At 34.6% G+C, this 13,930-nt stretch overlaps 1 protein-coding gene across 1 annotated transcript in view; it reads right to left on the bottom strand.

Annotated features, from left to right (window-relative positions):
- LOC127120418 (soyasapogenol B glucuronide galactosyltransferase) overlaps positions 1–3,251 on the bottom strand; it is a 43,408-nt gene extending 40,157 nt beyond the window's left edge. Inside the window, exon 1 of the mRNA XM_051050843.1 lies at positions 2,981–3,251. Within this exon, the coding sequence (XP_050906800.1) occupies positions 2,981–3,164 (184 nt within the window). The 5' untranslated portion in view covers positions 3,165–3,251. The remainder of the gene's footprint in view (positions 1–2,980) is intronic.
- Positions 3,252–13,930: the final 10,679 nt, after the last annotated feature.

Here is a 13,930-nt window from a genome sequence, read left to right as displayed (position 1 = left end):
TCTTCAAATGACTCTTTTGGATAAGGGGTTCCATATCCCTTTTCAATTGGTGACACTCATCTACTCGATGAACTTTAACCTTATAGTATCTATACCACTTAATGGGATGAGGCGTGATATTGAGAGGTGTGCAGTTGTCCATCGACCTCCAAATGCATTTAAATACAGCTATATCGTAGATTGGTGAAACATTATGATTGTGACATTGGTGATATGAGGATTCAGCCCCACCGTGTTCTCTAGCATAATGGGGATTCTTTTTTGCCTGCTCTATTTTCCCTTGATGTAGCATTCTACTCGTGTCATGATCACAACCATGTATGTGGTGTGATTCTGAGTGAGATACTTGTTAAAGTTTCTTGCTTTCAAACTATTCTGAAATGCTTCCATAAACATTACCTGTTTGGTGTACCACCATTATTGTTTCCTCATTGAGTCAGGTGAGTTACTCCCTCAGAGACTTAGAGCACCCCTGACTAAACATGTTGGTTGTTGAAGCCTTTTCGTACTTACTCGTCAAAAACTGATGGATTAGTTTCTTTGTGAGGTCTGGATATCTAGTCAGTGAGAGGCGTGAGAGGTCCATATACCACATCTTATATGCTTCTTTGAAAGTAATGAACATGAGCTTTCATTTCAGGGAATAACTGACGCCAATTATTTCCATATGAGTAATAATGATGAAAATGTGCTCCTAGGGGAATATTTTTCCATCAAACATAACCAATGATGGAGGCTTAAAGTTCCCCGACATGTGAGTGTCGCATATTTCATAAGAGATATGATAAGGGCCTAAGATATCAAGAGTAACTGAAACTTAAAAAAAAGTAAAGTCACATCAGCAACGTTTGCTGCTTCGCCTTTTTTTGTGACTAAGGACTGACGTCAGAGATTAAAACCAAATAAAATTTCACACTTAAAAACCTTTTTATAAATGGATGAAATGACTATTTAAGCCTAGATATAAATGATATTATATATGATATCTTTTAAGATTGGAGACATGGTTGATGTGGCTGTAGATAAAATAAGTATAAGAGAATGATCACATTCATTATTGTCTAAGTTTTGGAGAGAATGTTAATCATTTGATTGACAATACTTAAATAAATAAACTATTGATATAAAATTTTCTTATTAGATTTATCAACCAATCAAAGTTCATTCAGACACAAAATTCAATCAAACATTATATCATTTCATTCAAACACAAAAGTCCAATCAAACATTACATCAATATTAGTGTTTACAAGAACTATAATATAATTTATTAATAAATAATTATATCAATTCATAATTACTCATTATGTTTCATAAAAAGTATTTCATTTATATTTTTTATATGTTTCAAAATAAATATTTTTTTAAAAACACACTTCTAAAAAAACACACTTACCTTACATTATTTTCCTGTCATGCCCCACTTCTAAAAAAACTTCCATAGCTGTCCTACTTTTAAAAAAAAGTCACAACATTCCCAATTTGAAGAGGGAGTTCGGCCATTGAATGACCGAGGATACCCTGTATTTTTTCTTGCATGAGACCTCGACCAATGAAAGGAGGAAGATATTGATAAAGTAATATATATATATATATATATATATATATATATCCCTCGGTCATTCAATGACCGAATTCTTTCTTTACAGAATCTCGCTTCGGATGTCCTAAATCTCAAAGGCTAAACCCTAGTAAGTTTAATTTCTTCAAGCTCCTTAATCAATTCCACCATATTATTATAAGAAGAACCACCAACTTGAACAGCTTTCTTTGCTTCAACACTCAACTTTTTAACTCTTTTCCTCATAGCAACTTCTTCTTCACCACCTTCCATCATCAACCTAATAGCATTCCCAATCTCTTCCCTTTTCACAACCTCACTCCCAAACTCATTCCAATTCCTCCATTCTTTAGCCCCAACAGGAACACCAATTTTCAACACATCAACCACAAGCTTCTCATTGAAAAAATGTTCTGCAAACAAAGGCCATGTCACTGTTGGTAACCCAACATTCACACTCTCAACAACAGTGTTCCAACCACAATGACCCACCAACCCCCCAATTGCAGGGTTCTCAAGTATCAATAACTGTGGTGCCCAACCCCAAATCAAATACCCTTTACCATTTTCCTTAACCTTCTTCTCAAATTCCTCAACAAAAACATCACTTTCTCCATTTCCTTCGTTTTTTCTAACAACCCAAATGAAATCATGACCTGAATCTTCAAGTGCATGTGCAATTTCAACTAGTTGTTCATAAGGAAACTTGTTCATACTCCCAAAACTCACATATAAAACAGAGCACTCTGTTTTTGAATTCAACCATTTCAACCAACTTTCTTGTTCCATTTTCTTTTCACCCTCTTCTTCTTTTGAATACCCTCTTGCAGCTTTATCTGAATCATCTTGATTAGCCCATAAAGAAACAGGTCCAAGTCCCCAACTTTTAGTTCCCATAACCTTTCTATAATGATCATAATAATCACTTTCAAGTTCATAGAAACTATTGAAAACAGAACCAAAACTTTTCCTCTCTGATTCCTTAATAACTTTCATCAACTCAGTATATTGATTCGGAGATCGAAGCCAATCTGGTATCTGCAAACGTGTCATCTCCAATTCATCAGGTAAACCCGGTAAAACGAATTTCTCAGTATCAGACTCCGTTTTCAAATGGGGTGTAAATAGTTCCACAGAATGCGCAGCAGAGTGAGCAAGATAGCTTGCCGCATGAAACATAATCCTAGGAAAGCCGAGTTTTGTAGCAACATCTGCTGTCCAAGGAAAGAACATGTCGGTGACAATGAAATCTGGTTGAAGTGTTTCGAATAGGCTTTCTATTTCGGGTTGGAGAAGGAAAAGACCCATGTAGACTTTTGGGGTCATTTCTTTTGGCGTGTTGACACTGAAAGACTCTTCCTACAGGAAGACCAACTTTGGCAGCTGGGAATTCTATGATGTGGGTTCTAATGGATCGACCTCGAGATGAATCGAGGTCGATGGAGTTTTGGAAAATGGTGGAGTTGTGTTTTGTGGAGATTATGGTTACGTCTACGCCATGAAGAGCAAAGAGTCTTGCCATGTCTACGAGAGGAATTATGTGACTTGTTGAGAGAAAAGGAAGGAAAATTGATTTCAACTTTGGTTCATTTTGATTCTCCATGGTGATTTTGGGACACACTTTGTAGTGTTTTTGGTTGTTTGTTTATATAAGAGGAGTTATTGTGGTGATGAAATGCAGTGATTTAAAACTCTTGAAATTTTAGTTTAAATAAGGAAAAATGTGTTTTCTGCATGCACCTCGTGGAGCAGTTCCGCTTACATTGTCGAAGATTATTAACCTCGTGGAGGAGTATTTAATAGTTTAAATAAGGACACGAGGGCTTATTTTTTAAAGATTATTTCATTTTTCTTCTTCGTAGATTTAACGTTTGGTCATTTTTTTAATATTATATATCCGCTGGTGATGACAACTCGTGTGGCATGGTGAGAGAAGCGTTAAAAAATAGAAAATTAAAATTTGAATTAGTATTTTAATATCGTGATATATATATATATATATATATATATATATATATATATATATATATATATATATATATATATATATATATATATATATATATATATATATATATATAATATTAATTACTATACACTGTCAGTGTAAATTGTTTTACACCGTCGGTTCATCACCATCACCCATTTGTATTACTTTATAGATTTTTAAAATAAAAATCAAACTTCTTTTAATATCCAACGTCTATAATTAACTGATGGTGTAAAACCTTTTTACACTGACATTGTATTTCAATTAATCTCTCTCTATATATATATGTATATATATGAGTTTAATTAAAATACACTGACAGTGTAAAATGATTTTATACCGTCAGTTAATCATAGACGTCGGATATTAAAAGATGTTTGACTTTTATTTTAAAAATCTATAAAATAATACAAACTGATGATGATGATGAATCGACGGTGTAAAACTTTTTACATTGACAGCGTATAGTAATTAATATCTCTCTCTCTCTCTCTCTCTCTCTCTCTCTCTCTCTCTCTCTCTCTCTCTCTCTCTCTCTCTCTCTCTCTCTATATATATATATATATATATATATATATATATATATATATATATATATATATATATATATATATATATATATATATATATATATATATATATATATATATGAATTTAATTGAAATGCACTGACAGTGTAAAGATATTTTAGACTGTCAGTTAATTACAACCATTGATTTATTAGTGAAGTTTTTTTTTATAATCACATGTAAAGTAACACAAACGGATGATTGTGATGTATTGACAATATAAATTTTTTTACACTGACAGTGCATAACAATTAATATATATATATATATATATATATATATATATATATATATATATATATATATATATATATATATATTGTTCCATTTATGAACAAAAAATGAATACATTTGGAGAACTGAAGATCTTGAGGGATGATGTTGATCTATCTTACGGCGGTGCAGGATGGACTTGCATTGTTAATACTTTAATACTCAAGTCAATTCAAGATTCAATATGAGTGTAGTGAAATGGAGATCAAAGAATGTCCATTTTTCTTTTGCATGTGAACTGATTTTATACCTTGAGTCAAGTGGAGTGAATTTGAGATGAGTTGGTCCTTAGCTATTTAGACCTTTGGCCGATCAAGAACAGTGTCTTTAAGGCTTTGTCGGGCACTAAAGGAGTCGAGGGAAGTCTTAAGTGATGTTGTTCGAGATAAGCAAGACATGAAACATTATGAGTCATTTGAAAAAAAAGTAGTGGGGAACAAGCACATTAAATGCGTTTTCATCATGGGGAGGTTGCATCGCCATCTTCTGACACATGTAATGATGTGATTTGCTGGGGCGTGCCATAGTTTATAGTGTACTCGAGTATAATCGAGTTGGTGGGGAAATCTAGTCGTTGATCTTGTGACTTCTCTTTCCATTTGGTCTGAATCCTCCAGGTGCCACTACCTATAAATATGAGGAATTGAACCCTTATAAAATTTTGCAACCTTTGACATTCAAACTTTGGGTAATTTTCTAAGAAAATGTCTTATTTTCCTCGAGAGCATTCATTAAAGCGATTCACAGTGTTTTGTTCAAAGTATTTTCCTTTCCTCCTCCTTTTTGTTTTATCAATAAATCATAGTCAGATATCTGCATCAACTCAGTTTCCTTTCGACATTTCATGTTTTATCGACAGGATGAATGATAATGTCATTAACCTAATGAGTGATTATGAGCGTGACACTTCTTCTGTTTCGAGAGTGGGAATATCCCCCGATTTTCATCTCCCTTATCTTGATCATGAGCTTCTAAATTAGAGGTCATACCTTTATCTGATGATTTGAATTGGAATGGGTATCTCGGGATTCTCTAGAAGAAATGACTTCTTCATCTAATTCATTAGATGCCCTTATGCCAAATGTCGGTAGAGATGTGAATCACGTTGTGGTCTCGATACCCCATCCTATCTTAATCGAGGAGGAAATACAGGTCAACCAGCAAAGGAGAGAGCACGCTAAAAACTTTATTCAGCTTTGTGTGAAGACCAATAATTATGAACCCAACAACGTTGTGGTGAGGGACCACTTGGATCTTTGAAGTCAGCTAGATGTATATAAGCTTGATTTGGTGGATGTAGAAGTAACATGTAATATGTCTATTCTGAACACTGAGGTTGTTATAGATGCTACTAGAATAGTGGTTGGTGATCCTATAGAATGACCAATTCTTTCAATGGGACCGAAAAAGAGGCTATGTAGTTTGTTTGACAACATTGTGATCCCATTACACGAGTGTCTATTGTAACTCTCCAAAATGTTTTAGAATTACTGACTAACCTGACAAACTAACACGAGTCTTTTCAACATGTTTTATCCTCACTCACACACTTTCTAGAAAACTTCCCAAAAGGTCACTCATCCAAATACTACTCCAAGTCAAACATAATTAACTGTGGAGTTCTTATTTGTTAGGCTACCGAAAAGAAGATGCATCTTGTTGGTATAAGTACCCAATTAATCCTTATAAGCCTTCTTTCAATAGTGCAGTCCCATATCTACACAGCCCCGGAATCCCTCTCATTCCGATGTGAATTCGGTTTTTCCCTAGAAGCTAATAAGAGTGTCTCATTATCATACCCCATACACCGACAATCACTCCCTCGCCCTCGGGTGTTACATGTAACCACTCTCCTCCCTCTTCGGCCTCGGGTGTTACACACCCACCAGCTTTCGCTTGGTTCATCCCCGAACCATATCGTACTAGAAGAGGTCTGCTCTGATACCATTTGTAACGCCCTAGAATGTTTTAGAATTACTGACTAACCTGATAAACTAACACGAGTCTTTTCAACATGTTTTATCCTCACTCACACGCTTTTTAGAAAACTTCCCAGAAGGCCACCTATCCAAATACTACTCCAAGTCAAGCACGTTTAACTGTGGAGTTCTTATTTGTTAGGCTATCAAAAAGAAGATGCATCTTGTTGATATAAGTACCTAATTAATCCTTATAAGTCTTCCTTCAACCGTGCAGTCTCATACCTGCACAACCTCAAGATCTCTCTCATTCCGATGTGAATTCAATTTTTCCCTAAAAGTTGATAGGAGTGTCTCGTTTTCATGCCTTATACACCGACAACCACTCCCCCGCCCTCGGGTGTTACATGTAACCATTCTCTATCCTATTCGGTTTCGGGTGTTACATCTATTCACACGTATAGGACTGCAGTTGCCTTTTTTGACTTTAAAACAGTCGTCTTAAAGTATTTAAAAGTCGCCCCTTCCCAGCTTCATCTGGAGTCCTGAGTGTTCATGAGGGGATTTCAACTGTGCGTCGAGCATAAATCTTGGAAACCTTTCCTTGGATTAATGTTTGATATGTTTCACCCCATACATACCTCTCGAGATAACTTCCAAGATCATAAGCTCGTTAGATTCCACCAAATCAACCCTTGGTTCGACCCCTTGGCTCTAGATTGGGGCAATTTTATATGGTGCTTCTTACTAGTAAAGCCCCTAATGCTTGCAGCTCATTTCACTTTTTACTACCTTCCTAACGATTCCCCTCGCTTCTACCAAAGATTATACTCCAAAGTAGTGGTCTAAAATCCATTAAATCGGGACCCCCATTCATATTGTACCAAGTTGGGTTTTCTTTCTTGGGACAAGATATCAATGAATGAGGAAATACAATATTAGTTTGACATATTTGACTACGAGGAAGGATTTGGCACTAGCGAGGTGCCTCTTATCGAGGTAAGAAAGAGGTGAATTGATACTTACGTTATTGTGAGTGCAGTCGGATGGGAGGAGAGGAAAAAGATATTTGGTGAGAGCGGAGTTTAATTGCATTTTTTACATGCGTTTTGCAGGTAATATGGATTAGTAGGATTGTTGGTGTAAGCCCTAGAGGACAATACTTTTGGTACTTGTATCGAATTATTTATTAATAATAAAAAAGACTTTTTTCTTTATTATGTTTATTTAATAAAGTCCCTAGAATAGCTAATCCGTTTAATGTATCAAGTGTGACGTGATCATGAGATCCCATTAAACATAAGGACATTATTCTTAAATTATCTGTAGTCGAGCTTTGTTGTGAAGTAGGATAACATTAAAGCATTAAGACTATTATGTATATAGACTGATGATCACATCTAATTGATCATGTATAAGGAGTTATTAAGTCTTAAACATAGGTATGAATATTATGAGTAATATTTATACTGGATTGACCCGCTATGAGAATACTATATAGAATGTTATGCAAAGTGTCATAAGTTATTCTCATGGTGTTGGTGGTGTATACCACTCTTCGACCTGAAAACACTATGAACCATAGATGTAGGGTCGAGTGCTTTATTGCTGATCAAACATTGTCCGTAACTGGATGGCTATAAAGACAGTTGATGGGTACTCCACGAAGCATGTTGAGGGACATGAGTGACTGTCGCATCTCGAAAAATACGATTCCTCGCGATGGTCGCGGAAAAAATTACGTTCGAACAGAGTCGCCACCGAACTTTATTTATCTCAATGAAGGAATAGGAAAATATCGATAAAACCTTTAGGAAATGGAATAATGGTCGTCGCAACCATATACGGGTTCGGGAATGGATTACGTAAGGGGAAGGTATTAGCACCCCTTACGTCCGTTGTACTCAACGGGAACCTTTTAGTTCTAATGTGTGTTTCGAGTGTTAATTTATGTTTGTTTGTTATCTTTGGGTTATAAAATATTAGAAATTGAAATGGATGAGAACCTCAGAAAGGGAAAGGGGAGGTTTTTTATTAGTGTGCTCGCGAAGATACAGCAATCTCCTGCCTACGTATCCTTATGGTATAATAAGGAAATCAGAGCATTCGTAGTTCGGGGAACTACAGTTGGTTGGTGTCTTTTAGTGAACGACTGTTTAGATCGCATCCTAAAGGCTAAACGTTGGCTTGTCTACTCTCGGCGGAGGCTTAAGCATTGGTTTGTTGTGCGCATTAGAAAGGATTAAATGGTGTTCTTTTTTAAAAGAGTTTCGGCCACACGGGGGTGACAAGTTAGATCAATATGTTTGACGTTTTGTTTGGTTGAGATGTTTTTGGTTGGATGACGATTACTCGGATAGTCGAGTAAAACAACTCGTATCCTAACAATCGGAAAAGGAAAAGAAGACTCTAGACCGCTTTCTGTTTCATCCTTAATTATAGGAAAGATTTGATAATGATTAAGGTGTTTTGAATGGATGACGAATACTCGGACGGTCGAGTAAGACAACTCGTATCCTAATAATCGGAAAAGGGAATAGAAGACTCTACACCGCTTTCTGTTTCATCTGAGTATTTATGAAAATAGGTTTATGTATGGTTGATATGTTTTAGAATGAACGACAAGTACTCGGATGGCTGAGTAAGACAACTCATATCCAAGCATTTGAGAAGAGGAATTGAAAACTCAAGACCATCTCCTTTTTCGTATAGTTTGTTAAGAAAATGATTTGATTAAGTTGTATGTTTGTAAAAAATGACAGTTGTTCGACTGACCGGGTAAGAGAACTCGTATTCAAACAATTGAGGAGAGAAGTTGAAAACTCAAAGGCATCTCCCTTTTCATTTAGCTTATTATGAAAATAATTTGATTTAATCGGAGTTTGGAAGTTGGTATAGGAACGACAATTATTTGACTAACCAAGTAAGAGAACTTGTATTCAAATAGTCGAGGAGAAAAATTGAAGACTCAAAGTGATCTCCCTTTTGGTTTCTTATTATAAAAGGATTTGATTTGTTTGTACTTAAATGAATTAGAAATGACGACCATTCGACTAACCGAGTAAGAAAACTCGTATTCAAATAATCGAGGAGAGGAGTTGAAAACTCAAAACCACCCCCCTTTTCATTTTCAAATGAAGTGTTGTTTAGATGTGATTAAGTATTTTAATTTGACTTTCGATGTCGGATCGAGGGTTTTTTAAAAATTGCATTCTTGTGAATGAATTGAATTTATTTAGTGAATAATCCATCTAATCGATTAATTAAAATCGAATAGGTCTCATTGTAAGAAGGCCCAAGAGTAAGCCATGTGAGGTTGATGGCGATGCTTGAAAGCAATCAACTTACAAAGGTATTTAAAAAATGGGCTCGACATTGAATCGAGAATTATTTGATTTTTAATGGTTTAATCATGTTTAATATTGATGATGAAATGGAACGGAATCAGGCTTTGTATTATACAAAGATGGTAGAACATAAATGGTGAAATTGTAATAGTTAAATAAACCGGTCCATTTCTAGTTAGCAAAACTAAGTTACTGAAATTTGGTTAAACTTTCTCATTTAATACAAAAAGGAATTGTTAATATTATTTTATTAAATCTAATATTCAAAAGAATTAAAATTAAAAGATAACTAATTTGCATAATTCTTGGTTAACTTAATTAATTAAACAACTATTAATCACTCATGAAGGGTGTAAAAAGTAGAAGCCCATTAGTAAAGTAAGTTACCGTCAAACCGTAACTTAGGAAAACAAATAAATAAAAATTGTTTTATTAAAGCCCAAAGAAAGATTGAGGCGCTGCATCTTAGGAAAGAACAAAAAATCCTTCTAAGTTAAAAGGTAACCTTCAACTCAACCATAGATACATGACACCATTTTTTTATTAAAAGAAATATACAGTGAGCAATTAAAAATAAGTACACAACCACACGCATTTCCGGAAAAAAAAACTTTGTTCTCTTTTAAAGAAGGTGCACACATGACCTTCCAAATATATGATTTCTTCACATAATCACCATAAATCAAAACTCACCCTAACAACAACAATATAGTAATAAAACATGAGTAATAGGTCGGGAAAATTTACTTTGTGAAATAGAACAAAATAACTACAAGTAGTAAAAACCGTGAAAGCAAGTTTAACAAGAAATTCTCAACTATAAACAATCAATATAACTTAACAGAAGTAAAATAAGTTACCGTCAAACCGTGGTGGCTTTTGGAAGCTTACTGAGCTTATTGTCGCGGTGTTGTTGCCATTTGCGAATCGAACTTGTTTGTTGTATGTTACGAAGTTGTGTGTTTCCTTGTTGCGAGTGTTGTATTTGTCGTAGCTGAACAACTTCGCTTGTCGGCGTTACACCCCTCCACCGGAGTTAGATGACGGATGTTCACGTCACGACGGCGACTATCACGACATCAACGACGACGACGCTTCGTTCGATGTCTTTTTACTGGACGATGAAGGCTTCCCGTCACAAGTCCCAGGGAAAGACACTTCACCAAACGAATCTGAGAAAAGCAGTTTCACCGTCGATTTCTATCGCTCCGGATCCGATTGCTCGTCGTTGTTGTCGCCAAACGTTAACTGACACAGGGACCTCACGCTCACGCCGGATTCATTGTCTTCCGGGAAGAAACTGAAGCAGGCTAATATGTTCCAGATTTGGGGATTCAAAAGAAATGTTGATGTTGGTTCTGTTGAATTTGAATCCAGACAAGGTGGTTATTATGATGATATAGGTGAGGGTAGTGTTTCATCTGATAAGAAGAAGATTGTTACACCTGGAAGTTGGGGTTCGATTTTGCGCGACCAAGGGAAAGTGGTTGAGAAATCAAATTGTTTTAGTAAGAGAAAGAGTTTACATCTTTGAGAGTCCGTGGAGAGTCTTCGAGAGAGAGAGAGAGAGAGAGAGTTTTTTATTACCTTTTCTTTTCTTTTATTTAATATTATTTTGTTTATTTCTAAATTCTGATTGGATGATAAAATGTACATGGATTGTGAACTTAGACCCTTGATTAATTTGAATCAACGATTCAGATTGAATCAAAGAAGCACACCAAGAAACACACATTATTTAAATAAATCAAAATGTATATAATGCATTTTTTAGATGACTTAATCGATTTAAAACAATTTTAATCAATTGAATCAAATAAAATTCACAACTTTTTAAATAACCTTGATAAAATTAAAATAATAACATAGAAAATTTTATTTATTCAATCTGACTATTTTGACGAAAGAACAAAATTAAAACGACTAAAAATGAATAAAATTCGGGCAAAAATTTGCTCAAAAAATTAAATCGGATGCATGAGAAAGATCTGTGCAAAATATACTTATTGAAAAAATACAGTGTTTCTTCAAATTCTGAAATAAATTTTCACCGGTTAAAAGGCTCAGGCGGGTCAAAACGCAACTGAAACAGCTGTTGAAAAATACAACGAGCATACCAGGTTAAACTACATGAACTGTAGATTAATAATACTGGTGTCTGTAATTTTAATTCTGAAACTTTTTACACGCTGATTTTACATGTTCTTGAGAAATGATTTAACCAATTTGTCTGTATTTTCAATAAATTTATTCTGAATGATATTTTAGGTTTTATTCATGATGAAATGCATGTCATGTTGTGCGTATGATGCAAATTAAAAATGAAATCAGATTTACGAAAATTTAAATATGACCGGACAAAATTGGGGTATGACAGTTGCCCCTATTTAATTAACTTGAACCAGAAGGTAAGAATGACAACAGTCTTCATACATTCGTAGTGGAAGGTAATTAAATACGAAAAGACCCAAGTTTTGTCCTTTGAAATGCAAGGAAGAAATGCAAAAAAGAAAATGCAGTGAGAAATACAGTAAGAAAAATTATCAAAAAGGTAAAATGAAACAGTCGAGACTCTCTGGGAATCGTCAGAACAGTATCCTGGATGTTATAATCGAGATATTCCGGTAATGGAATGATACCTCAACTGCATCTAAGACTTTATGGAAAATCAGCAGAACAATGTCTTGAGCTGAAAACATGATATTCTCTGGGGATCAACGGAGTAGTTTCTTACATGATATAATCAAGATATTCCAATAAGGGAATGATACCTCAGTCGTATCTAAGATTCTCCGAGGATACTAGAGTAGTATCTTGAAAACAAATGAGATTCTTCAAATGAATGAAACAGTATCTCAAACAGACAAATGAGATTCTTTGGATAAATGAAATAGTATCTCAAATAGATAAATGAGATTCTTCATATAAAAGAAGCAGTACCTCAAACAGATAAAATGAGATTCTTCAGATAAATGAAGCAGTATCTCAAATAGATAAAATGAGATTCTTCAGATAAATGAAGCAGTATCTCAAACAGATAAATGAGATTCTTCAGATAAATGAAGCAGTATCTCAAACAGCAAAATGAGATTCTCTGTATCAAATCGAAGCAACATCTTATATGATAGAATTAAGATATTCCTAGCAACGAAATGATACCTTAATTGAATCTAAGACTCTCCGAGGATATTTAGAGCAGTATCTCTAAAAACAAATCTGAAATGAGACTCTTCATATTGATGAAGCAGTATCTCAAGTAGTAAAAACGAGATTCTCTGTATCGAGTCGAAGCAGCATCTTATCTGATAGAATTAAGATATTCCAACAAGGTAAAGATACCTTAATTGAATCTAAGACTCTCTGAGGATATTAGAGCAGTATCTCTAAAAAAATCTGAAATGAGACTCTTCATATTGATGAAGCAGCATCTCAAATAGTAAGAATGAGATTCTTTGTATCGAGTCGAAACAGCATCTTATATGATAGAATTAAGATATTCCAGCAAGGGAAAATACCTTAATCGAATCTAAGACTCTCTGAGGATATTAGAGCAATATCTCTAAAAAAATATGAAATGAGACTCTTCATATTGATGAAGCAGCATCTCAAACAGTAAAAATGAGATTCTCTGTATCGAGTCGAAGCCGCATCTTATATGATAGAATTAAGATATTCTGAACAAGGGAATGATACCTTAATTGAATCTAAGACTCTCCGAGGATACTTAGAGCAGTATCTCTAAAACATATGAAATGAGACTCTTCATATTGATGAAGCAGTATCTCAAACAGTAAAAATGAGATTCTCTGTATCGAGTCGAAGCAGCATCTTATCTGATAGAATTAAGATATTCCAGCAAGGGAAAGATACCTTAATTGAATCTAAGACTCTCCGAGGATATTAGAGCAGTATCTCTAAAAAAATCTGAAATGAGACTCTTCATATTGATGAAGCAACATCTCAAACAGTAAGAATGAGATTTTCTGTATCGAGTCGAAACAGCATCTTATATGATAGAATTAAGATATTCCAGCAAGGGAAAAATACCTTAATCGAATCTAAGACTCTTCGAGGATATTAGAGCAGTATCTCTAAAAAAATCTGAAATGAGACTCTTCATATTGATGAAGCAGCATCTCAAACAGTAAGAATGAGATTCTCTGTATCGGGTCGAAACAGCATCTTATATGATAGAATTAAGATATTCCAGCAAGGGAAAAATACCTTAATCGAACCTAAGACTCTTCGAGGATATTAGAGAAGTATCTCTA

Source organism: Lathyrus oleraceus, chromosome 2 (genome assembly GCF_024323335.1).
Source record: "Lathyrus oleraceus cultivar Zhongwan6 chromosome 2, CAAS_Psat_ZW6_1.0, whole genome shotgun sequence".
Classification (NCBI taxonomy): Eukaryota; Viridiplantae; Streptophyta; class Magnoliopsida; order Fabales; family Fabaceae; genus Lathyrus; species Lathyrus oleraceus.
This window is presented reverse-complemented; position numbering and strand designations above follow the sequence as displayed.